Source organism: Podarcis tiliguerta, assembly GCF_965153285.1.
Source record: "Podarcis tiliguerta genome assembly, chromosome: 8".
Lineage (NCBI taxonomy): Eukaryota > Metazoa > Chordata > Lepidosauria > Squamata > Lacertidae > Podarcis > Podarcis tiliguerta.
Genome location: NC_139541.1, coordinates 61,179,075 through 61,206,509, shown reverse-complemented (window position 1 = coordinate 61,206,509; position 27,435 = coordinate 61,179,075). Strand labels below are relative to the sequence as shown.

The following is a 27,435-nucleotide window of genomic DNA, read 5'->3' as shown; positions in this document are numbered from 1 at the left end:
TAATGTTAATTCTTATTACCATCTTACATTTACTTAAAAATATGAGATAAAATAAATGGGAAAAGGTACAAATGTGAGGATGTAAAATTAGAATTAGGAAAACCATGAGGTGGGATGGAGGGAAGTCGATAGATTGTAAGAGCAAAAATGTAAGAATTTTATAAGGATGTATTTAATATTACAAAACGGAAAACTTAATAAATATATATATATATTTTAAAAAAGGAACCAAGAGGCGTGGAGTCCCTGCCAAGCCCTGACACTCCAGCGCAGATTAGTGAGTTAGCTGGAGCAACAAAAATACCCAACTCAGCAATAAGGAACAAAAGCAAAACTTAATAACTGAAATATGCACCTTAATCTGATTCGCTTCACATTTGGCTCCAAGTATGGAATTTGGAATTCCATCACCTGACCATCCACCCCCCACATAATGCCAAATTAATAATTGTAATCTGGTGAGCCAGAAATGCTCCATTGCTAAAGTGATGCGGAGATCAGATGTGCCAGGCACTTTGTGTTCCTTGGGCTACAGATGCCCCCTCCCTCCCAATCCTAGATGTGTGTAACTGGAGTTGCCCAATGGTGGCGGCGGGGGGGGGGGGACACTACAGATTCTCAGAGGCAGCTCCTTCTTGATTACTACATGTCATGTCTGTGGTGGTCAACCTTGGCACAGATTATAATTTTTTAAGCATCCTGGACTTTAGTCACTTCAAGTTCTCCCCGCACTACACCCAAAACAGATGTGTTGAGGAAATAGAACTCATAGGCCAATACTCCACCTCACATGTGCTAGGCATGCTCTGTGCACCAAATATATATATATATTTGGTGCACCAGATATGTGCACCAAATTTGTTTTTCAGATGCACCATAACCCTTTGTGGCAAGAAAATGTGCAGAGTGACTTAAAGGCTACTCAGATTTAGAATGTCCACACTATAATCAGTGTCTATGAACTATGAGTTCGCTAAAATTTCAATTTCCAGAAAGGCCTGGAAGTACCCTAATCATTTGCTGGTATAGTGAGTCTTCCATGTTTGCAGGAGAGATTGGCAAACGCTCCCTCCTCCCTTCAGACTTTACTGGTACTATCAGGGTGGCTTGGATTCTGTGTGCAACCAAATGTCAGCCCCCTAGCTACCAGTTTAACCAGGTGTACACCTGGAGATCCCAGTTTTAGGAGAGAAATGTAAGAAGAGCCCAGGTTTCAGACTTTTCCAACAACTAGAATACCAGGGGCCATGCATGTGCTGAACAATGTGGCTCTAAATGAACTGAGGAATTTTTTAAAATACCCCTGTAAAAGAGTGAATCCTCATGTGCCTTTATCTCAAAATGCCTGATACTGGGAACACAAAGTTTACCTCCAGGTGAGAAGGACGGTTGGTCAAGATGCATCTTTTTCAACAGGCATTTGGATGAGGAGAAACCTGGCTGCTGATGCTCTTAGAAATTGGTTTTGGTGATTGTTTTGCTTTTAATGGCTTGTGTTAGTTTTCTGGATTTTATCAGCTGCTATCTATTTGTTTTTGCTGTAAACTGCCCAGTGGTCTGTGCAAAGGTTGGTACATAAATAATCCAAATAAGTTCAGTGGGAAGCAGAAGCCCACACCTGTGTTTGCAGAATGCAAGCTTCCTAGCTGGTAAGAGCAGGCTTTTCCCTCCTGGCAGCTCACCAGATACAATGAAGCTCCCACTGCCTCACCTGGATGAGCTGCTCCTGCCAATTCTGCTGCCAGCTATCCCCTATTCCTTTGCTGTCTTGCTTGGGCTGTTTCTTGGAACTGACCTCAGATTGGCTTCCCAGAGTAGCACACTAGCTGTTTTCTCTGGAATTGATGTGATTTGTTCACTCAGTTGTTACAGGGAGCCAAGACAGTGCTGCTGCCATAAACCTTCTTGTCCTCCCATCTTTCTTAAGAGAACTGGCTATGTATTAAGAGATCCCCTCCCTCACAATGGCCAGCGTGGAGTGGCAAAGTGCAACTTGATTCACTTGGCAGAGGACAAGTGGTCAGCAAGACAGGCTGGCAACACAGACAGTGAAGACCCATCTTTACTAACTGCCAGATTTTACCTTTATATGCCATGCAGTGTGGTCTCTCGTTTCCTCTCAACAGCACAGGTTGGCATCATTCCCTTATTTTTCTTTTATTTAGCATGCAAGTGCAGTAACATTTTTAAAAACTATTAAAAATGTTTCATTTGCCTTTTGCACTAACTTGATAAGTGAGCACACAAACAAACAAAAAATAAATAGAGCTGTTTGGATCTCTGCCATTATATATCCTGCAGCCTGGCCCCTTCTGCCACTACTGTTAAAAAGCCTACGTGAAATCTGTCAATTTCAGCTTCTCTCTGTTTCTCAATTTTCCAAACTTAAGCTCAGTTCTCCACATTTGCACAGCAGTTTCCCTTTTAAGGAAAAAAGTTCCAGTGGAAATTAATCAGCACTTTAGTACGAATTTCTCCTAATTTACACATTTTTGTACGCAATTTTGCAGAGCAATTTTCCTAGTAACAATTATAACTGTTATTTATTACCTGCCCTCCCAGGGGTCTCAACATTAAAAGAAAACATTAAAAACAGTTTAAAACAACTTACAATCCCAAAAGTAAGGTGAGTCCTAAGGTTGCGTTTTTAAATATCTCTGTTACTAATATATACATCTTTATGCACACCATACACCAATATATGCATATATATATTTTTGCCCATTACTTGGCTAGGGCACTGCATTGCAAAACTCAGAGAAGCATGAATTTCAAAGAGTAGCTGGAGCTGCAGTTTGCATATTGCTTCGGAAAGCGAGAATTAGGTAACTTCACCTTTAAATGAGAACTGAATTGAATTTCTCCCCATCCCAACACATGTATTTTTACTGCTATGCTAAATAATATTGTGGAAGCAGGGTGGCTGAGCTGAGCTGCTTCCAGCATTGAAGGGCCAGGGTACAGAAAGGATCTTCGCACCTGACTCAGCTGCGAAAGAGAGGCCTGCACTTGGCTCTCTCTCTCACCTGGGAAGACAGTGAGAAACTGAACCACAATTTCCACTTCAGATGTATTCTTAAGCCACGCGTGGCTCACCAATTTTCACTAGAGGTCCGCATTTGCCCTTGGCCAAGCTTCCAGGAGGAGAGCATCCAACATCTAACAGACAAACTTGCGCACAGATAGTCACCCCTTAACTGATTTGTGCAGAGCAGCAGAGGTAGTAGATAATCACCTCCTCACTGCTCATCATATAATTAATCTAATGACCAGGGAGGGAGGAATTTGCATGCGCACCAGGCTGCTGGGCTCTACCCACCCCAAGGGTGTCTCTTAAGACAACACACACACACACACACACCTTTTTGCAATTGCCCAAACTGGCTGGTCTTTGGGGGCCAGAAACGAAAGCCCCCCCCCCTTTTTAAGCAACTCCTATCCTAAGGCAAGGGAATGGTGGTTAGCAATGACAGTTTGGGAGGAAATACCTGTACGGCTTCCCAGCCCCACTGCCTGTACTTGGGATTGTGCGTCAGCCTCCACATGTACATGTAACTTTCAACAACTTCAGGGCGCAGAATGTAATAGCGGTCGCTGAGTCGGGTGGCCATTGCTTCGGTGCCAAAATCAAAGCGGAAAGCTTCTGGGCCCAGCTTGGTTTCTGGCAAAGGATACATTAGACATTCAGAGACGATTAGAACTTTGTTGCTTATCACATCTAGGAAGCTGAAGTTGGGAGAAGCTCCTAAAATATACACCTGCAGCGACTAAGAATCAGAAACTTTTTTTTTCAGAGCTGTGAGAAGCCCTGATAGTTAAAAGCTGAACACGTTGGGTGTGCTCTCAGATTCTACGGGATATGGGGTTGATCCTGATCCATAGCCCCAGTGGAACTACAGTATGCAGCTTTTCTTAGCAGATTCTGGACTGCTATAATGGAGAGGTCTCAAATGCACACAGCCCTGTGCATAGGCCTCCCTGCTGTGTCAGGACCACAAAAAGCTGCCTCATACTGAGTCAGACCATTGCTCCATCTAGCTCACTATTGTCTACTCTGGCTGGCAGCAGCTCTCCAGGGTTTCAGGTAAGAGCTCTTCCCAGCCCTAACTGGAGATGCTGGGATTGAACCTGGGACCTTCTGCTTGCAAAACAGATGCTCTCTCACTGAGTTATTATTCCTCCACCTTTAACTAGGGGGTGGGAGTGGTTGGGGCAGGCTTTGCACTGATCTTTAGTGCAGGCTCAGCTTCTACCTGAGCGAACGTAAGACTCGTGACAGGTGTTCGTAATTTCTGCAGCTAGGTCCATGTAGTGCTGTTTCTGTTCTTCCCCAGCATGCTCTGCTCCAAGCGCTATCATCCCTCCGGAGAAGCAAGCCAAATGGCCCATTTTGTGGTCCAAGGCGCCACCTCGCCACTCTGCAATGTATGTCAGCCCACCGGCTGATTTCTTCACCAGGTGTTTTTCTATGGCCTAAATTTAACAGCATTAAGAAGAGAAGAAAATAAATGGGTGTTATTCCCAAGGAAACAAAGGGCTGACAAACATGCATCCTCCTGAACAGCTACTATGTTATTTATATACTAAATATATGCGGTTGTATCCAGTGTTAGTCAGAGTAGACACATTTAAATCAATGCACATGGCTAACTTAGGTCTGCTAATTTTAATGGGTCTGCTCATTAAAGCAGGACTTAGTTGGATACAATCCTACATACAACCCTATCAAACATCAATAATCCTATTAATAAATGTATTAATCACCTTTAAACTACAACAAATATCAAAAGAAACTTGTGGTACAAAATCATACTACTGGGGGGGTGGGGAATCACACTTATTATGTTTACAGAACTTTTGCTTTCTTTTCAGTCCATGTATTTCCTCATTATCATTAACCACCTTGTGGGGCAAGTCATATAAAAATTCCATTTGATAGAGAGGATGAAAACTGTGAATGGAGACAGAGATAAGAATTTAAGGCCAAACACAGCCGGTTATTCACCCTACAGTGAAAGTCCAGCATCGCAGCTTGCACTGCAAATGCACATTTCAACAGCCCATGCACTAAATCAGCTGTACATTTTCCCTTGCTTTAACCTAAGTGTGCCAGTTTTTCTTTTTAAACTGCACGTATTTGTTTCTTTATACATTCATCTCCATATTGTCAAAACAGAACAAAAACAAAAAACAATTTTAAAATAGTTGCAGACCTGCTCCAGGAATGCACTGAGGTATGATGGTGATGTCACTGGTGCTAGCAAAAAGGCAACTTGCACACGTGGATTTTCCCTGGTTCAAACTGAACCATTCAGAAAAGCTGCAAGATTTTTCTTTTTTTTAAATCGGAGCCCACCCTGGGACAGAAGAAGTGATGTTTGAAAGTGCCCTCCACACCCCAAAGTTCCCCAAACATGCCTTGGCTTCATCCTGAGGATGAAAGACAAAATGGCCAGCTGGCCTGAGGCTGCCCAGTGACTCCACAGCAGAGGTGAGATTTCACTCTAAGCATCGCAATGTTTAAAGTTCTTTGAGGCAGCTTGTGACCTACACACTGCTGCCTTCCAATTTGCTGTGACATTTTCTCAGCTGCAAAAGGAATTGAGCTTACCTCTAGCGCATTGTCATACATGGCTTTGGCTTCGGCATCCTTCTTGTCCGACATCAGCCAAGATTTGATCAGATACTCGTAAAAACTGTCCCCAAGGCCGCCGATGGAAACATGATCTGCAGCAGCAAGAAGAATAAAGCATTGCCTTGTGATTAGGGCTGTCATCCAATGGAAGAAAACTCGATTGGTTAATAGATTAACATGAATATGATTGTTTGATTAAATCTGCACAGGGGTGTAAACAGTCACTCTGAAGACAGCATGCTTCCTTGCAGCATATGCTCTTTGGAGACATGCCCTCTGTGTGTGTGTACAATGCCTCTTCCAATGTAAGAATATCAAGAGTCCCAATGGATCAGGCCAAAGGCCCACCTCGTCCAACATCCTGTTCTCACAGTGGCCAACCAGCTGCCTGTGTGAGAAGCAGCAGAACCTGAGAATAACAGCCCTCTGCCTACTTGTGATTCCTAGCAAGTGATATCCAGAGGCATACTGTGCCTCCAGCTGCTTTGAGGTTTCTTTCCTTTATTATGAAATAAATATACAAACAGTGGAGGTAATACAAAGCCATCATGGCTAGTAGCCACTGGTAGCATTATTCTCCATGAATTTGCCTAATACTCTTTTCAAGACTTCCAAGTTGATGGCCATTGCTGCTTTTGGTGGGAGCAAATTCCATAGTGTTCATTTTAAAACAGTGTTTTCCTCTTGCTGGCCCCAGATCTGAGCTATAGGAAAGCACCCTTCTTCTCCCATCCTCAACGTGTGTAGCTCCTGACACCTCCTGAACCTAACTCAGTCACCCACCCTATCAGAGTTCCTTCCTTCTTGCTTCTTTCCTCCTTATTTTCCCAGGCTTTAGAAACTATGTAGTTTCAAAACAACTGGAAGGGGAAGTATTTCATTCAAGAAATGCACTGATTTTTATTTTCGAAAAAACCCCTGGTTGTATTGGCTTGGGTTATTCTTTAGTTATTGGATTTTCCGCATTAAAGGGGAAAAGCAGAGTAATAAAAACACAGGGTGGCATTTTGATGCCGACGTGAACATGTTCATGCTGCGAGAAACATGGCTGCATAAGCAGCACCAATTCCACACCCACCCACCCAAATCTCATTTGGATATACCCAAAATATTAACTGTCTCATAGCAGGGGAATTACACATGGCGCAAACACCTCCTTCACAATGACCTCTGGAAAATTCTGCAACTTCTCTGGCTCCTGAGAATTTCACTTTCAAACATAAGCCTACAAACCTAAGGACTAGTATCTTGCTTTAAAAATTAAAATCAATTAAAAAAACCCAGATTCCCAGGAAGCTGAATTTTGCACCCCATACCACTCCCTCCAAAAGACAGCATACACTCAGCCCTGCCTGTTGCTATGTACTTCCGCCAGACATTCTGTTCTCCTTACAGGAGGGGCACAAACCGCAGGGGATGAGGAACATGCCATGGCTGCAAGCATCACAGCAGAAAAGCCCATCAATTGACAGAACAGCAAGTTCAGAACCTCCTGGCAGCTGGCGAGGCCGTCTAGATTTTGTAGTTGTGATTCTCTGCCTGGAGTGACATATTAGAGTCCTGTGGAGGTTTCTATAGCCGTAGCAGATTGACAAAGAGGGGAGGTGGACTGAGTAGAGAACCACGATGCCAGGTGTGGAAATGTGTGCAGAATACTGAATCGCAGAGCTTTTCCAAGGCTACCTGCTCAGACTAAGCAGCTCTGCAACCTGCTAGCCTGAGGGAAATCTGCCTGGAAAACCGTTGGACAGATTTATAACTTTAAAGTACACTAGGGGGGATTTTATTTTTACATCTCAGCGCATAGATTCTTCAGGGCAGCCAAGGGTGTGCAAATCACCCTTTTTTTCAAAGAAAAGAACAGAATTTATTCCCACTGCTATATATATATTCCTAGATGTGAATACATGTATGGCGAGCCTCTCCATCAATGAGTATTCATGGTTTCCACTTGAAATGCAGGTTACTATGTGGCGGCTTCTTGCATGTTTTCAAGCTTACTGGAAATACCAAAATCCCATTCTGAAGATTCTCTACAGTTTTTCATTGGTTTCAAGCACAGTCAAGCCTGGCAACACACTCTGCTCCCTAACCTGGCACCCTCCAGAGGTTTTTGATCACAGCTCCCTTAAGCCCTAGCCTGCACAGCTGACTGCCAGGAACATGGGGGGGGGGGGAGGCAGTGGATGGAGGAATGTTGTTGTAGCAGTAGATGAGGGGGGATGGAGGGCATGGTTAAGGCTGGCCATGGGTGGGATTGAGTGGGCCATTTGCACTGTTATCAGTGTCCTTTCCATTCTTAAAATAGGTTGGGGGTTTTCTGGTAGCTCAGACAGCCACAGAAGTACTAGTGACACATGTGCTGCTTGTGACCTTCCCTGTCTGACCACAGTGTAAAACATAATGCTGGACTAGATGAGCCTTTGGTCTGATCCATCAGGGACCTCCTCATACTTTATCCTAAATCTACTGCTTATCAATTTTATTTGATGCCCCAGAGTTATCTTTTTTTTAAGAAAGGGGCAAGGAATTATCCACAGCATATATACTTTATAAACCTCTAACTTGTCCCTCATATTAGTACCCCACTCCCCCGGTCTGGTCCTTCCTGCCCCTTGCAATGTTTTAGCTTAGGAAAGTGCTTTTGGCCTCTGACAATCACAGGGGAGAACAGAGTCCTACAATCCTGAATCCCTTCAACTCTCTTTATAGCAGGCCTGGGAGAACTGTGGTCCTTGAGGTACCGGTGACCTACAACTCCCATAATCCCCTGATTTCTGGCCATGCCAATAGGATTTGGAGTCTACCATCATGTGGACGGCCAGAGATTTCCCATCCCTGTTTGATAGGAGTCTTTCAGCCTACGCTTGCAACTGCAAGAGAAGAAAGAGAAGAGGAACATCCCAAGGGTTAATACGGTTGGTGCGTTGTGGAGGTCACTTGTCCAAGGCTGCCCACCCCGCCTCTTAGTCTGGTTCGCTTTGTGTGGTCCTGGATGTTAAGAGATACTTGGCAGGGATCAGGGCTCTGGGCGTGAGTGATGACTCTCTTGCATCTGTTCAGGAGAATTGCTTTGACTGAAGCACCCTGCATAATGAGCTCCTTGATTAGCATCAGTGAGGATTTTAATTTGGCAGCTAATGTTTCCTTGGCTTGATGCTCTTGCCCTAGTGAGAGGCCCTAGAAAGTCTGCCACACATCAGCAAGCATTTCCCTGGCTCAGCCGAGGGACACTTGAAATACTCACGCTGCACCCAGTTCCCGGTTACTGGACTGAGGAAATTAGGGTAAAGTCCCTGTGGTTTCTCAATTCTGTTCAGGACTTTGCGGATGTTCATCACCTATAAGCAAAAAAGAAAGCAGAAGAGATAAGCTCCTTTCTTTTTTCCAGTTCACAGGTGGGGTTTTTTAAAACAACAACCCATAAACAAACTACCTAACCAACCAAACTGCCAAGCAGCACCAGTTTCAATCAGTTCTGTGCACACCTTGTTGTCCTTTGGGAAAGCAAACACTGCCCTTCATTTCCAAATCTGTGGTCTTCAAGAGAAGACCTTCCTATAGGAACACGAGATAAGGTATCAGGGCCTGCTCTGAAAAGTCTGAAGGCATGTCATGAAGCTTCCTATGTGGGCTGGGGCCTGATCAGTCCTTTGATGGGAGACTGGCCTAGAACTCCACAGGAGTTTCAAGCAGGTGCAGGATATGAATACATTGGGTAGAATTCTAATTTTCAGACATGCATTAACTCTTCCCAGCTGTGACTCACACACTCAACACTAATTAGGCTTGTGGGGAAGCAATGGAAGCTTTCCTTCACCTTTAATTACTGCTGAGGAGGGGAGTCAGTGGGCCAGGCATTGTTCTGTGGGTCTGCTGCTCCACATATGAAGCTACGTTATATTCAGTCAGACCACTAGTACAGATTGGTACATTTACTAAGGAAGTGATGTGATTTGGTGAGTGTTACGTCAACCTCCCTCCACAAGGGCACTCATGCTTGGGAAAGGGCTCCTTTTATTGTGTCTCAGGCCTTGCAGTGGGTTACTCCTAAAGAATATAAACCTAGTGTTGCCAGATAAGGTCAAAGTCATCTCCCTAGCTTGCTGCTAGGGTAATCAGCCAAATGCCTCTGGCAGATTCAAGAGTACAAGAACATTCCCTCTTGTCTGTCCCCAGTATCAGGTATTCTGAGGAATACTGCCCGGAAGTACATGTCCTGGGACATGTGGCTACAATTGACACTGCTTGCCAGAAAATCTCACCCATTCACTTTCCTACCATTGCTTTGGATTCACCAGGAGCCAAAGGCACCAGGCTGACAACTGAAGGCCTGTCCCAAGCAAGAAAGAATGAAGAAATAGATGCAGCTTCCTATAAGTTCCTGATAAGGAAAAATCAAATCTGTTGCCGAGCAACTGCAGCCTGTGGCCTAGCAACTACCCATGCATTCCTCCCTGTTTTCCCTTTGCCAACAGACCTTTGGCTGGCTGGGACATCTCTTGTCTCAGGTAGTTGGAAAAGCCAAGCCAATGGCGTCTGGCGGGCCAAACAGCAGCCGGATCTGGCTTGAAGGCTGCCAATAACTGGTTCTATGGTACACAAAGGGCAATGGCCAAGGGTGTTGGCATTTCACCTCAATAAATATTCCTGATAATTCAAAATTTAATAGCTGTTTGGCAGTGAGAAATTCAGGCAGGTGTGTGAGTCCCACTACTTTCAATGTGGATGTTTTTTACAGGAGGCGTTTCTGGCCGCCTATGTCTCACATATTTTATAAAATCTAGCTAAAGTGGTCCTATGCAGACACAATACTTAATCATAGTTTCTTTTAATCTTCTATAGTTGTGGTAAATCCCATCACTTAACTGTGATGGAAGTTTGGTTTACAAACTAGAAAGTGAAACCAGAATTTAAAACTGAGTTTCCCAACCATGGGTTGCACTGTCCTCTGTTTTAAAAATTGTACTTACACTGAACAAACCATGGTTAAGGCAGCTTCCCCTGCATTCCAGCCCAGGGTTAAGCAACAAACAGGGGTTAGCAATAACTAGGATTGAGTATGAAGTCTGCCCCAGGTGCTTTTAACTAGCCAAAAAAGTTGGTTCTAGCCACATAATCATAACTGTTATCCTGTTAACCACCCTGAGACCTGAGGGTATAGGGCAGAATATACATTTAATAAACAACAACAACATACTGGTGCAGCCGAAGAACCTGGCCCGTTAATGATGTGTCCATAACAAACAAGGACAGGCAGTGCCCTAGTAAAGGGCCCAGGCGGCCTTGGCTGTGCGCTAATGAGCTGATCAGCTTTTCAGAAGCCCATTTCCCTCTAGATGGCTGTCTGCAACTGGTTCCTCCTGTGCGCTTTTGTTTTCTCACGCAGCTTTAGCTTTAATCTACTGCATGTTCAGAGCAGGCGAATCCATTAAACAAGCCGGTTCTCACACTTATTGATTGGCTGGGCTTAATAGCACAATGGAGATTCAGTCGGCCTCTTGGAAAAGCATTAAGAACCTCACCCCCTCCCCCAAACCCAGAGCTCTCCCCCTACACCATAGGATGTCTTATGTACAAGACATATCTCTAGGTTAATCATAGAGTTGGAAGGGACACTGACGATACTCTAGTCCACCCCCTGCAATGCAGAAATATGCAGCTGTACCATACAGGAATCGAACCTGCAACCTCGGTGTTATCAGCACCACTCTCTAACCAACTGAGCTATCCAGGTTTAAATCTGAGTTTGCAAACCATGGGTTGCACTGTCCTCTGTTTTAAATATTACACCTACACTGAACACACCATGGCTAGGGCAGTGGCCATTACCCTCTCACCAGGGTGTTTCTACTCTTCCTTTCCGATTTTGCCTTTCCCACCCTACTAGGCTTCCTTTCTCTGATCTTCTTTTCGGCTTGTGCCCTTTCTCATTCACTCCATCCTTCAGTAAACTTCATCACTCTTATGCAATGGGCCTTTCTGCTGCCCTGCTCTGTTCAGGCCTTATCTTCTCCATTCCGATTCTGTGGCTTCCCTGTTTCACATTCATCTCCTGCTACTCTTGTGTCTCTTGCTTCTCTGCTGCCCCTGCCCTTTTGCATCTTGCCTTCCTATTATCCATTCTTGGAACAGGCTGATTGTTCGCAAGGTGTCTTGCTGAAACAGCAGGGAGAACTTATCAGAGCAGTTTCTCCCAGGGTGGAACTCTGGGCTGATCTATTCCTGCTGACTCGAGGGGTGGGTTCTGATTCTAATGGGAGCAGTTTGTCTCCTTCAGAATGAGCTATTCCAAGGATGCTGAGCTGGAAGGAAGCAAGGGAGGAAAGGAAGGTTCCCAGCAGCACATCTAGTTCTTCGTTCTCTCACACACAATGAATAAGAGCACGGAATAAAACCTCAAGGTAAAAAACCAACGCTAATACAATTATTGGCTGAAAGCTGCTCCAGAGGAGCTCCTTGAGCTGCTGAAGGAGGAAATTGCATAATCACAAAATATAGTGTGCACCTAGAGGGGGGCATAAACCTGTCTTAGTATTAACACATCTCTCTCATCAACAAAAAGGGACGCGGGTGGCGCTGTGGGTTAAACCACAGAGCCTAGGACTTACCGATCATAAGGTTGGCGGTCCGAATCCCCACAACGGGGTGAGCTACCATTGCTTGGTCCCTGCTCCTGCCAACCTAGCAGTTCGAAAGCACATCAAAGTGCAAGTAGATAAATAGGTACCGCTCTGGCGGGAAGGTAAACGGCGTTTCCGTGCGCTGCTCTGGTTCGCCAGAAGCAGCTTAGTCATGCTGGCCACATGACTCAGAAGCTGTCTGCGGACAATCACCGGCTCCCTCGACCAATAAAGCGAGATGAGCGCCGCAACCCCAGAGTCGGTCACGACTGGACCTAATGGTCAGGGGTCCCTTTACCCTTTACCTTTACTCATCAACAAATACTTTGGCAGGCCTAAGAATTTGGGGCGGGGGCAGTACTTGAGCTTAAGCACACAACCCTCCTTTGGACATGGCCAACAGCAACACAGCTACTTTTAGAAAGAACCATAAAAGAATCAGGATTTTATCTTTAAAAAACTCTGCTTTCCCAAACTGGGTCTTCTAAGGGCTTCTCAGACTTTCCATCCACAGTGTCCTCATTACGTCGGTCAGGACAGCACATTCAGGAGTGCCTTATTTTACTGACAGACAGTCAAAAAGGTGCCCCAGTACAATTGCTAGAGTTAGCCAAGGCGCTTAACCCTGATGACTCCCTGCGTCTTGGCTCTGGGGCCGGAGGGAGAGTGCTGACAGTAACTGCTCCTGGAGTTCCATTCAGCTCATCAGAGACTGACTGACGCAGCCTGGCGGGCAGAGCCAGGCAGCTGCAGGCTTGAGTCTGAGTCACCAAAGAGGCAATGGGCAGGTTTGTGTAGCAGCAAGAGGTTCCTGCTCCTCAGGAGCTCCTCAGCCAGATGGGTGGAGTATAAATAAATTATTATCATCATCATCACCATCATCAGCACAAGCTACAATTACATCTAGGGAGGAGGAACGTACCCGTGAATGTGTAAGGAATGTACTTGCCTTTTCAGTATAAACAGGATTTCCGGACAGCTCCGAGAGGTGCACAAATTCTAAGTGGAGGCTGCCAAATTCTGCTAAAATGCTGCTTCCTGCGGATGCCCATCCCCAGCTCCAGCTCATCCCACTGCAGGGGGCAGAAAAGAAACCATTAAATTGCTAAGCACAGAAAGCAGACTCCCAGAGCCAGCCCCGCTGCAAAGCTGGTACAGTCTATTCACTCCAAGGTCTATCTGTAGGTCAGTGGCTTTCAAACAATGTTGGGATTCCTCAGAGGTTTAAGGGGGCCCCCTCAAAGAAAAGGGTCAGTGGCCCCCATCACTACCAATCCTCCACTTCTACAGTGCCCCCACGGTGTGTTCGTTGTGTTCTGAAGTGCATTACCCAGAGAACAGAGACGGGGAATCTGCTGCTCTGCTACAACTCCCATCAACCTCAGCCAGCACGGCCCATGCCCAGATGTGATGGGAGTTGTAGTCTAGCAACATCTGGAGGCCACAGCTCTCCCTTACAGCCTTCACCAGGCCTGAGTCACTGACTGTTTGTCCCAGAACCATCTGCAAGGACTGACAAGTGTGCAGGAGTTTCTCAGCAGACAAATTCACCGAGAAAGGCCGCAGCTCAACCACAGAGAACATGCTTTGCATGCTAAAGACCATCTCCAGTTAAAAAGACCCCCCAGGTAGCAGATGATGGGGAAATGCCTCTGTCTAAGCTCCTATGGAACCACTGCCGGTCAGAGTAAAGGTCTACATGGTCACTGCCAGAAGGAAGCTTCCAATGTATGTGGAACAGATGCGGAAAGGACTCCTTGCAGCTGTTCGAAAACCGTGGACCTAGATGTAGGGGTGGAATACCTCAGGCCCAGGCGCCAAAGGCAGCCCTCCAGGCCCCTCTCTCTGGGCCTCTGCAGTCTCCCAGGCTACACATCCTCCCCAATCGCACCTCCCATTGGCCTTGCTTTTCGCCCTCCTCAAAGTGTTTTTGCCTGGCTGGAATGTGTCTTTGTGAACTCAGAAAATGACTCTTGCCTGCCTGGAGGGCAGATAGAGAGGAGTGGGTGAATGTGAAGAAACTAGGCTGCTGTAAAGAATGCAATTTGCACATTAGTTACACTTCCCACTTTGCCTTGAATGCTGCCCACCAATGGCAAGTGGCCCTCGGCAGGTTGCACAGAATGGAATGCGGCCCCCAGGACACACCCTGGACATAAACCATGACTTATCAGATGTGGCTGGTAAGATCCTTTTTCTTGTTCCATACAAGTAAACTGAAAGCACTGGAGCGTGCCCTCAATGTCTGAGATGGAGCAAATGCAACGATTATTATTTTTTAAATCAAGTCTTTTCACCTTATCCCAGAAGTTCTGCTTTTCTTAAATAGGCTTTTAAAGACTTTGATCATTTTTCACCTTCAAACAACTATACTATGGCTATCTTTCCCTGATCTTTTTGCTGCTCAATTAAAAGTTATATGTTTGTGGCTTCTGGGTTATTGCCATTAATTTGTATTGTGGATTTTATTGCTGCCTTTCATCAGATCAAAATGTGGGATATTAAGCCATAACCATAGTATATAAAATAAAACGCACTCAGCCCACTAGAGAGAAATAATTTTGTTGGGCTACAGCCTGCGTTTTTGCAGGCAGCAAAAACAGTAAGTTCTCATAAGAAAATAAGAGCCTGCTGATCTAGTTTAGCATGCTGCTAGGCAATGGCTGGTTTAGATCAGCATACTGCTCTCACAGTGGCCAACCAGATGCCAGGACCTGTGCGCAACAGCACTCTCCCTACTTGTGATTCCCAGGAACTGGCATGCAGAAGATCCAGCAGTGGAGGCAAAACATAGCCATCATGGCTACTAGCCACTGATTATGAATCAGTCTAATGCTCTTTTAAAGCCATTCAAGTTGGTGGCCATCACTACTTCATCTGTGAGCAAATTCCAGAGTTTAACTACAGGCTGCTTGAAGAAGTACTTTCTTTTGGGTTTATCCAGACTTATCCTCTGCGCTTTGCAGACATGGTCTGAGCAACAATACAAATAGCCCAAATAGATTCAGTTTTAAAGAGTGGGTTTTCACAGGAAAATTTATGGAGCAAAAGAAGAAGAAGAAGAAGAAGAAGAAGAAGAAGAAGAAGAAGAAGAAGAAGAAGGGTGCTCTGACATGGCATTTTAAAGCACAGACCTTTGCCTGGAAAAAGCAGGGCAAAAGGTAAGTGTGGATAAGCCCTATGTCTGCTCTGAATCTCCCAAGCATTAGATGTCCCTAAATTCCACTCTTAAGAGAGAGGGAGAAAACTTGTTCTCCATCCATTTTCCCCACACCATGCTTAATTTTACACACCTCTATCACATCTTCCTCTTACTTGCACATTCTCTAAACTAAAAAGCCCCAAATGTTATAACCTTTCTTCATAAAGGAGTTTCTCCATTCCTTTGATTATTTTGGCTTTCAAGGCTCAAAGGCAGTCTTTCGCAAACTGCTCCCCGCCCCCAATATTTTAGAATACAACCCAGCGTTTTGGGAGTTTTGTCCTAAAGATCTGGAAGGCACCAAGTTGGATAAGACTGTACTAGTGAGCGAGTTCTCGGACAAGGTTAGCAAGCTGTATTTGGCCTGGATGTCACAGGCTTTGCAAGCCTGAGAACAGTGTACATTTCCCCACATTCACGCAGAGTGCGAACAACACCACTGGCAGCACCGGTCATAGGTGACTGGGATAATCCAGAGCACAAAACCCAAAGCCTGAGCCAACAAAAGTGCTGCTTCTGGTCTTAAACCAAAAATGACCCATGCAGCCCCAGTCCTTGAGAACACTGCAGAGAGCCACTACAGTGTGAAGAACTTATTCACCAAAGGCAGAAACTTTCTCACTTATCTGCTTCAATCTCATAGCACAACATTCTTGATTACAGTCTTTCTTTTTCTTTTTAATCATCTCTGCCTCTTGCACTGCGACCCATATCTTTCAGGGTTTGATCTGAAAATAGCCTCTGCAGCTGCTGGCTTGGGAGAGTTTCAGTAGTTTTCATTTCAGGAGAGATGCAGGCCTGATTTTGCAATCTCTTGAATAGCATGATCATGGGTGGCAGATTGCTGCGCAATGCTCCCTTCTCTTGGTTTTGTTTTTTTTAATTAAAAAAAGGAGGAGTTAATATTGCTCCAACTGGGGGGAGACAGCAGATGGCGCTGAAAGGCTTGTGCAGCAGGCACTAGGATCGCTGGTTCAAGGTTTATAGACAAATGCTCTCTTGGCGAGATGTCAACTGCGGACTGATCCACACCATACATTTAAAGCATACGCAACTCACATTTAAAGCACGTAACCTACCCCCCAATCCTGGGAACCGCAGTTTCCCCCTCACACAGCTACAATTATCAGCACTCTTAACAAACTACAGTTCCCAGGATTCTCTGGGAAAAGTCATGTGCTTGAAATGTGCTTTGAGTGTGCTTTAAATGTACAGTGTGGATCTGCCTTGTGTTTAAATAATAGGATGGGTGTGTGGCAGGATATTTTCCACGGGCAGTTACACCGCCAACAGAAGTTGAACCCAAACTACAATAAAAAGGCATTATGAAATTAGACAGATTCACAAAGGATGGGTCTTTCAACAACTATTAGCGGAAGGAGACGTCTATGTTCAGAGGCAGCTACCTCTGAATACCAGTTGCTGGGAGGCAAAAAAATGGGGAAGATCTGTTGCTTTCATCCTCTGCGCATGGGCTTCTCATTGGCCTGCTTGTGGGCTTCCCATGGAGGCACCTGGTTGGCCACTGTGAGAACAGGATGCTGGACTCTGGCCTGATCCAGCAGGCTCTTCTTATGTCCTTGTGTGTGTGTGTGCAGTCTCATGACTGCAAGCTTGAGGGCAAGGCTTGCATCTTTTAATTTTGCTTTATATACGCTGCCTAGTTACTGTACATACTTGAAAAAAATAAAAATTCATTAAAAACACTAACGTTGGGTTCAATATTTTTGTTATTTTTTTAAGCATTTCGGATGGTAGTTGCCTAGCAATTCATCCTCTGTACTGCTGTCACTAAAGCAAGATTAATAGGGTCAAGTTATAAGAAATTTGTTGGGTCATAAATCCAGGTCTGTTTGCCTCTAGCAACAGGCATAAGATACGTGCCAGGGGCTGCAATAATGCTAAACTCACTTACCTGGAAATAAGCCCCACTGAACTCAGTGGGACTTTACTTCTCCACAGACACAAGTTACAGAAAATTGCTTCAAGTTGCAAAAAACTGAAAGGGGGTTTGGAGAAAGGACAGAAAACTTGTATGGCCTTTTGCTTCAACTTAGTTAACAGGGGGAGGGTCTGCGCAGATTTCTTCCTTCCGTCCCAGTCAGACGTCTTTGATAATCGTCACCACCATGCCCTTTTCTCTCACCCCTTTAGGATTATGTTCTCACATAGGGACATTCAGCTCCCCTGCCCCCTCCATACCCTCCCATCACAGCACACTGCTCTTTCAGAGTCTGTAAAGCCTCAAGAAACCTCCAAACATTTTCATTTGTTCAGTGTTAGCCAAGGTTGTCGGTGAGACGTCTGGAGGATTCTAGACCAGCAGTATCATTTTCTCAAGTGCCACACATGTGGCATTTGGGGCAAAAAGCCTAGCTGGGGATATCAAGTTTAGTGGAAAGGGACAGAGGGGAAGCGCAGCTCTGGGACTTTCTTCAGAGCAGAAGCATCAATGCCATGTACTGGAGTGTCAGGGCAATTGACAGGCCCTCATTGCTCTAGCAAGGCTTACAAATGTGTTTGTGACAAATTAGCATGGAGAAAGTTAGAAAATGGGGGAAATAACTAAGCAAAGGTGAGGTAATTCTTTTTCTTTGATGTGGGTTCCTCTTTCACACTAGCAATTTAAATCATAACACTTCATTGCAGGATTGTTTGCGTTTCTAATCCAAAGCTGAAGGTTACATTACAGCTGCCTGAATAACTTTTGGGAAAGCCTAGTGTTGAACCTGTGCAGTCGTAAGTAAGCAGCACTGAGTTCAACAAAGTTTACTTCCTGGAATTTATGCATAGGATTGCTGTCATCGCTAATCCTAATAAACTGGGCATTCTGTTATGTAGTGCTGTTATATGTGCTGTATTTGTGCTGGTATACACAGACAAAGAGCAACACCACATAGCATAAGATCTTATTTATTTATTTGTGTGTGTGTGTGTGTGTGTGTGTGTGTGTGTGATTAGCTATGGGGGCTATTGAGATGAACTTCTGCACTTCAAAATTCACCTCAATGCTGATTCAGCCGGATTAAAAAGAAATAGAAAAAAACAGACAGGACTTTATGAGAACAGCATCCTGAACCAGACTGTAACCCATTGCAGTACAGGCACAATGTGAGAAAAAACACACAACCACATCCTGTACAGAGTTAGGCCACTGGGTTCATCTGCAACTCCCTCTTGGCTACAGCTCTCCAAAGCCTCTGAACCCTTCCCAGACCTGACACCTGAGAGCAATTCAATAGGTTAGACTAGTTTCACAAGGTGAAGAAAATCTTGGCATGCCTAGAGGTGTTTGTGTGGCTGGAGAATTATAGAAAAATCTTACGACTTGAAAGACTGAAGTAAAATTATGATAAAAGTGTGCAAAGGCCTTGATGTAAGATGATGCCTTCTGCCACACAAAAAACAGAGGGGCTGTGGCTAACTCCCCCCCCCCCCCCAAAGCAATCCAGGAATATGAGATGGTTTGTGCCGCTGAATCAGTTATTTATTCTGATCTGCCTCTCTTCTTATTCCCCCTCTCCTCCCAATCATTAGATCACATTTTCAAAAAGTTGTTTCTGTCTGCCACCATGAGAGACAGAAACTGACTTTGAAAGCGGAGACTCTCAGATTGGGTTGTCCCTAAGCCTCAAGGCACCTTTCGCATATACTGTACATAAATTTACCGTTAATATTTACCATGTTGCATTTTTTACATATAAAAAATAAAGAGGCAGGGTAACAAACAAAGAAAAATCCAGCTTTTCTTGAAATGTTCCATCAGCAGTCCCAAAATAGCCAATGCCCTTTGGCAGCTGTGCTCAGCAGCTGGCCATTGTGATGCAGTTCTTGTACGGAGGGAGGGGGGGGCACATGATCCCAGCAGCTGTTGGTCTTTTGACCAGAGGCTGTGCCCTGGCTGTACCCTTGTCCGTGGGGTTCAGGCTCCATTCTTCCAAAAGCCTATGCATCACTATGCATAGGACGCTGCCCACTCTTCGTTTTAGAAGATGCCATCCCCCACACCCAGGCATAGTTCCTCTCCCTGTCTTAGGGTGAAACTCCCAGTCAGCTGCTGTATGTGGGTGCAAGGGAATGAGGAAGCCTCCTTAAGCAAGCCAGACTCTATCTGAGGGTGGGCATGCTGGCCAGGGCAGGGGGGGCGGGGAGTTGTTGTTGTTGTTGTTGTTGTTGTTATTTATACCCCGCCCTCCCCAGCCAAGACCGGGCTCAGGGCAGCTAAGAACCAATACTAAAAAGAAGTTGATTAAAATACAATTAAAAAAACAAGATTAAAATACAACATTAAAACATTAAGATGCAGCCTCTTCACAGGAGGAGAAAGGAAAAAAGAAAGAGGGGGAGGGAATCAAACTGATTCTAAGCCAAAGGCCAGGCGGAACAACTCTGTCTTACAGGCCCTGCGAAAAGAAATCAGATCCCGCAGGGCCCTGGTCTCATGAGACAGAGCGTTCCACCAGGCCGGAGCCAGTGTTGAAAAGGCCCTGGCTCTGGTTGAGGCCAATCTAACTTCCTTAGGGCCCGGGACCTCTAGGGTGTTGCTATTTATGGATCGTAAGGTCCTCTGTGGGGTATACCAGGAGAGGTGGTCCCATAGGTACGAGGGTCCTAGGCCGGGAGTGAGCTCTACCTGAAAGCTATTTCATTGGATCATAAGAATCGTGGAGTTGGAAGGGACCATGAGGGTCATCTAGTCCAACCCCTTGAAATGCAGGAATCTTTCACCCAACATGGGGCTTGAACCCACAACCCTGGGATTAAGAGTCTCGTGCTCTACCTATTGAGCTGCAGTGAAGGCATCAATGCTTTAAAAGCGAAATCTGGTGTGGAGAAAGTGGAGAGGGAGGGTTTCCTTTCCTCTACCCAGCCCCTAACTCTATAAAAAGATGGAGCTGAGAGGAGGTATGTCTCATGCGTATACAATCAAAGATTTGAAGTAGCAAATGCTTTGGTTTAGGCCAGTTCAGGTTTGCCTAGGGCACGGGTATAGAACCTTTTTCCAGCCCGAGGGCCACATTCCTTTCTGGGCAACCTTCCAGGGGCCACATGCCAATGGTAGGTGGGGCTAGAGGCAGCAGTGGGCACGCAGCAAATAATGTAAATATTGCCTTTGTACAGTAGGCTAGTTTCTGCAAACACATTCCTCTCTCTATCCTCCACATAGAAGAGCAAAGACATATTCCAGCCAGACAAAAACATTTGGGGTGCAAAGCAGGGCCAGGGAGGGGTGTGGCCTGGAGAGTGGAGGCATGGCCCAGTTAGCATGCCCAGTGATGAAGGACAATGGGAGAAGTAGTACAAAACATTGGGATGGCAGCATGTTGGCACTATGGGAAGCCTACCACCATCATGCTCTGCTTGTGAGCTTCCCAGAGGTACCTGGCTGCTGGAAACGGGATGCTGGACTTTTAGCCTACCCTCTAGCTGGGCTTGCCTGCTCTCATACCAGATGCAACATCTGAATTTATTGAAGACAACAGATGAACAATATGTGCCTTGCCTGCCCAGGTTTATGACTCCCCGTGGGATGCCCGTAGGTGTGTTAAAGGCTGGCAGAAGTTTCTCTCCAAGTTCTAGGGCTTTGCTTTTGAAGACCTGTTTGAAAGAGAGAGAAAGAGAAGAAAGACATCGTGAGAAAGCAGATAAGGAAAATAAGAACTGTGCAGGAATGCAAATTGTGTTGTGTTTCCAAATAGAAATCTCCATATGTTTAGTTTGTAAGAGGCACTTCACAGAGAGGCAGGCTGGGGTTTCCAATCCACACAGACTTTATTTTTTTCTGCCAGGATCAAATGCAATGTGTTTGTGTGCATTGGCCACAGGGGCTATCTCCCCACCCCCACGCAACTGTAATGAACTATTTGAACCATCAGCTGGTGCATCAGGTTGGGGATGGCAGCTTCACACCAACCCCAAATCCCTCCAAAGCAAACCAGGACGCAAATAAATTCATGATCTGAAATAGCAGCCGTAATGCAAAGGGAGATGAAGTGACTGCACCTGAACCAGTCACCTGTGAATGACTCGAGGAGGTGAGGAAAGAGTCACCCTGGAAATTGATCTTCTACAGCTGGAGACAGGCATCATTTTTGCAGAGCATTTAGGATGATAGGAAAGAGGCACTGTTGTCTATAAGGTGCACACTCAGCCCACTACAAACCCTGGCAAGCCTGCAAAGCTCTCTTTGACCAGATGCAATAGCATACAAAAGAAACAGGTGTGCACACCACCGGTAAGGATGCCTCTTTCATACCACCTTCAGCAGCCTTTAAACCTGTTGCCGGTCTCCAGCCTAAGCAAGTCAGGAGTTGCCAGTTTAGGATACTAAGCAATAACCTATGAAATGATCCACTTTGGACGTTTTTAGCAAGAAGGGCTTTGGCCAAGAATGTGTGGTGTACATTCAAATAAACAACCAGGGGTCGGGAGAGCTGAGAGGACCTCAGCTCGTCTGCAGTCTTGTGACTCAGCACAAGTAATTCATTTGCAATAAGATAGCTACTATCAGACACCGCATCTGCATTCTTCCCATTTCTCACCCCCCCCCCCAATCCATGTAATTTACAGGCGAGCCCTGTGTTATCTGAGGAAATGGAAAATGAAGAGGATTACGTGAATGCGTCCTTACATCTGGCATGAAAAACGTGGCATCTCCTCGTGTGGCACAGCTCATCTCTCCCCCCTCCTCCCCACAAGCCACTGCTCCTTTAACCAGCTGAGTAAAGACTAACCAATAAGTCAAAGGGTTCAGCTTCAAATCCTGCCACCTGATCTACTGCCAACTCACTCGGAGAAGCTGGCTTATGGCTTCTCTCCACAAATTCTTATGCTAATGCCTTGGCAGGCATGCCTTCACTCTACTTTGAGAGGTGTAATCATTGGTGGGTTTTTTTTTTGTTTGTTTGTTTTTTGGCTGGATGGGTGGGTGGAGCAGGATGGGCATTGCATGACTGAGATGTTCACACCAAGGGACAAAAATTATTTCAGGAAACAGAAACCACAAGGGGTCTGAAACTTGAAGCACAACCACAACAGCTCCTAAAGGTAAAGGTAAAGGTACCCCTGCCCGTACGGGCCAGTCGTGACCGACTCTAGGGTTGTGCGCTCATCTCACTCTAGAGGCCGGGAGCCAGCGCTGTTCGCAGACACTTCCGGGTCACGTGGCCAGCGTGACAAGCTGCATCTGGCGAGCCAGCGCAGCACACGGAACGCCGTTTACCTTCCCGCTGGTAAGCGGTCCCTATTTATCTACTTGCACCCGGGGGTGCTTTCGAACTGCTAGGTTGGCAGGCACTGGGACCGAACGACGGGAGCGCACCCCCCCCCCCGTGGGGATTCAAACCACCGACCATGGGATCGGCAAGTCCTAGGCACTGAGGTTTTACCCACAGCGCCACCCGCGTCCCACACAACAGCTCCTAATGTAGTGTAAATATATCCACATCACACAGCCTTTTTGCTCACAGTTCATTACTACACAATGAACATCAGGATCTAGAACTTCAAGTCCACAGTTAATGTCTTCCTCATTCCTTTTTTTAACAGTTTACTGTCTGTTCTAATTCATTTCCAAGGTTCTTTTTTTTTTTAACTTGGCAAATTAAGTTTCCCCAATCTGGGCCTGCCAATTCTTTTGAGGAACAATTACTACCAGTGCTCAATAGATTAGTCATAACAACAGGAAACCTATTAAGTTGCTTAGGGGATCGTGCACAAGCTTTTCCCTTCAAGTCCCCCTAAGTGAGCCCAAGCTGCAGCTGATGGTTCTATGACAGCAGGAAATCCTCTGGAGGATATAGTCCATGCTGTTTCCCTATATATTTGGGGGGCTTTCATTTAGATGGCAAAGATCAGGTCCAGAAAGAGAGAAGAGGTGGAAAGAGAAATGACCTGGATGTACCTAAGCCAGGCATGTCACAGAATTTTATCAGAAATGGAAGAGAGAGTGGAAACTGCCACAAATTACATACTTGCAAGAGCTAGGGCAGCCTTCGTCAACCAGGCGTCAAGGGGGGTTGCAGTTGAAAACATTAAGGAGACATCAGGTTGGCAAAGGCTGAGCTACTAAAATAAACAGCTCCACAGCTCAAAACACACTAGGATTATTATTTTTTAAAGTAGCAAAATGCTAGAACATTTGCACACAACTCCTTCCATTTTTGGCCCTGAATTGGTTTAACTCTCTTGCTCAGATATGCAAAGCCCCCAGCCAGATCTGCCTTGGGCATTTTGCGCAATCCCTCCATGCCCACCGTCAGAAATAGATGATGCAAACAGCCTCTGCTTGTACTTGGGAGCAGCGGGAAAACAAGGAGAAAGCGTACTGCAGTGGAATTTTATCGCTCAGCAAAATTCATTTTGGCAAGGGAGATTAATCTTTGTTGAGGCTGGAGGCTGCATCACCTTTGGAAAGCAGATGGCATTCACTCAAAAGGGAAGAAGAAACATCTTTGGAGGGACACACCATAGGCTGCAGGGGTATCACTAAGGCCTTCTCTTCCCCCTGCCCTAGGTTCATACCTTGCCCATTCAAAGCCTGTCAGTTAAAAGCAAACTTCCTCTCCAAACCAGATCTGGGACTTTGGGTCATCAGGGATGGCCCAGTTCCTCAGGGCTTGAATAGGCAGCATGACTCCCTCCAGATCTGTACGCAAATACATATTTTCAAGGTGTGAAGATTAAGGTTTGGGGCAGGGAACCAGGAAAGGGAGAGGTAGCATCATTCGTTCTGTTTCTGTAGAATAGGGTGAGCTGTAGCTTAGTGGTAGAGCACCAGCCTTGCATGCAGAAGGTCCCAGGTTCAGTCCCCAGCATCTCCAGGTAGGGATGGGGGAGAACACTGTCTGGAATCCTGGAGAGGTGCTGCCAGTCAGTATAGACACTGCTGAGCCAGATGGACCAGTGGCCAGACTCAGTATAAGGCACCTTCCTATATTCCTGTGCTAGAAATATGGAGGGACACCAAAGCCCTACCTCCTGATCCTTGGAAATCTCACAGACAGAGGAGTCCTCTCTGGCTTATGCCGCATCACCAGATGTTGCTCACACACTTGCAAGACTACATTTGCAGTTGTACGGGCCGGAACCCCTCTCAAATGAAAGCTGGAATTTTCAAGGTACCAAATCCTGTCCTCGGCAGTGAATTATTGTGCTTTTCCCGTCCTTGCATAGCATCAGTCGGGGGGGAGGGGAGGGTCTGCGTGCTTTTTGCAAGTACAAGGACTGAAATCCACAAGCAAGCTTGGATTTCTAACCAGCCCTCTCAAATCCAAGGCCACAGCTCCATGTGCTAAGATGCTGGTTTTCAAAGGGGAGAATGAGAAAATCAGTCATGAGGATAAGTTGCCTTAAAGACAGCTTATTTATTTTTATGTACTTTAGTAAATTTATAGCCTGCCTTTCCCACCAAAGATACCCAAGGCAGCTTCTTTGCCATTGCCACCCTCTCCATCTTCAGTGCACAGAGGACTAGCATATGGATGGTAGAATCCCTGCGTAGCGTTCTGCAATGTACGCTAACGCATGCCACCGGTTTGCATGGAGCAACAAGCTCAAACACACACACAGCACGCTGTGCGAAGTGAGAAGGTTTCCACCACCCCCCTCCAATTTTCTGTTTTTTAAATAGCTTGCTAAGACAGGGAGTAGCCGGCGTTTCCATGCCGGCTGTAGAAGAGGGTGGGTTCTCTTCCACTGCAGCTGGCATAGGAATGCACCCTCTTAGCAGACTAGTCTTTTGTTTTTCTGCAAGTTGGTAACTTTTGTTGGCTTATTATTTACAAAACTGCTCTATCTTCTGACTAAAAGTTCTGAAGGTAAGTAATTACTCATCTGATAAATGAAAATCCTAGTGGGACTTTCTGTCTTTGCACTGAGTTTTGGTGGTGGTTACAAAACGTGGGGGGGGGGGCTTGCAGTTGGTGGGGCTTCCGCAGAATGGTGCAGGATGCCTTGGAAGGCAGAAAACAGAGCTGAGGGCCTTGTCAAGCTGCCTTGACACTCATGGCTGCTTTTGCGGCGATATAGCGGAAAACAGCCGCCACTAAAAATGACACTTACCCCACTGCAGCATTTAACGTGACCCCGAGGGACCTATGAAAGTTCTTCTCTCGAACATCAGGAAATTAACAAGTTCTGAACGCAAGGCCAAGATCACGGCAAACAGCATTTCAGCGGGGACCAATGTACCAAACCAAAGAGCTATTTAGGAAAAATTGTCCACGGGAGAAAATATCTATACAGATGAGCCAGGCAAAGTAATTATGCAAGACTTAATTAACAGCCATCATCAGCATTCCAATATTTATAAAGGAGTCAGATTTTTAGCTTGCTGAGACACAGGGGACTGCTTCGAAGGGTTTGGTGGTTAGGGTTCTCTGGGGACAATTGTGTGTGTTGTGTGGATGTTGGCGGGTGGGTGTAGAATGCAGCTCTCTCTGACGCTCCATGTATGAAACGATGTGGAACAAACCTCTTCTCCAGTTAGGTAATATGCAGCCAGAAGCCCTCCGACGTAGCGGATGTTCACTTCAAACAAGGAAGCTTCACCATTCTGTGGAGAACAATGTGGGAAGGTTTCAGGTTATATGCTAACTGGATGGTAAGACTGTAAGACTGACCAGTGACACAAAGTAAGCAAAAACACATTCCTCAGGATGGAACTTGAAGCTGATACAGAGCGTGAGGCTGCTGGCCAAAACAGAAGCCCTGAGTTTCCTTGCAACTTCTCCTCCAGTAAATCTCACTGCATGACATCATAGCACTGAGCGTGTCGCTCCCCACTTCCATTAGCTGCTTAAAGGGGTGGGGTGGGGGGGAACATAATGGTGCCTAGCGGTGAAATGCTAGCATGGGGGAAGGGGAGATGGAAATGCAGGGCCTTTGCCAGCAGTGCTATATCTAGCAGTGCTCTTAGAGAAGAAGTCACACATGGCTGCAGCACACACTGAAGGGGTGCAGAAGTGAGCCTTGCACTTGCTCACCCCCATCCACATTATGCTTTGAATGAAAACTGGGGCTTTGGCAGGTCAGTTCCCAAGCAGGATCCCACTTACACAATCCACAGGTTGGCAAAACGGGGGTGGAGGGGCTTTCCACGTGAGGGTTTTTTTGCAGACAGGCCTCTGATCACATTTAAGAGGCTATGTGAAGTGGGAGAAAATATGCATATCCACAGTCTGCCCCTATGCCATAAACCGCTCCTGTGTGTGAAACTGACACGCCAGGGCCATGTGTGAACTGCCACATATCATGTAGCACAGTGGTGGTGAACCTTTGTCCCTCCAGGTGCTGCTGAACTAAAACTCCCATCAACCCAGGCCACTAGCCATGCTTGCTGGGGCTGATGAGAGTTGTAGTTCATCAATAGCTGGAGGGCACCATGTTGGCTATCCCCGAGGGGTTCTTAAAAAGATTAAAAATGATGAAGTCACATGAGGAAAGTACAGGTGACTCTCAATTTACAGTGGGGTTACGTTCTGCGGATTGCCAAAGTCTTTTTTCCCAGAGGCCCACTCCCTTTTTATTTTTTTTATTTTTATTTTTGCCAAGTATGTAAAGCTGAATGTGTGCATGTTAAAGAACTGTAAGTTGTGAACCACCTATATACTAACCCTAGAGTTACCTGCTTACTAGCCCTGCTGTGAATTTTACTCAGCGGACGAGGCCTTCCCACATGCAAAGGAAAGGGTGGGGCTTCCAAAATGGTGCTCTCCAGATGTTGCCGATGGGCCAATGGCCAGGCATGATGGGAGCTGTTGTTTAGCAACCTCCAGGGGTCAAAGGTTCCCTACATCCAATACAGCCATTTTAAAAAGTGAAAGAGCTTTACATGACTTCCCTAACTTATGTAAATTCCTAGGCGGGGGACTGGGCCAGCAGTGCCAGCAACTGAGTGTTTGAACGTTACAAGAAGGGTGTTGGCAGGAGAAGGCAGGAAACATGATTGTTGAACGCTTCCTGTTCCCTCTGCT

The 27,435-nt window shown here is 45.9% G+C and overlaps 1 protein-coding gene across 2 annotated transcripts in view; it reads right to left on the bottom strand.

Annotated features, from left to right (window-relative positions):
* MAN1C1 (mannosidase alpha class 1C member 1) overlaps positions 1-27,435 on the bottom strand; it is a 127,539-nt gene that overhangs the window by 3,164 nt on the left and 96,940 nt on the right. For both annotated transcript variants that reach the window (XM_083455244.1, XM_083455243.1), the window contains exons 4-10: positions 25,935-26,015; positions 20,964-21,058; positions 13,208-13,331; positions 8,883-8,976; positions 5,612-5,727; positions 4,254-4,473; positions 3,489-3,661 (exon numbers count right to left, since the gene is read on the bottom strand). In XM_083455244.1, the coding sequence (XP_083311370.1) occupies positions 3,489-3,661; positions 4,254-4,473; positions 5,612-5,727; positions 8,883-8,976; positions 13,208-13,331; positions 20,964-21,058; positions 25,935-26,015 (903 nt within the window). The remainder of the gene's footprint in view (positions 1-3,488; positions 3,662-4,253; positions 4,474-5,611; positions 5,728-8,882; positions 8,977-13,207; positions 13,332-20,963; positions 21,059-25,934; positions 26,016-27,435) is intronic.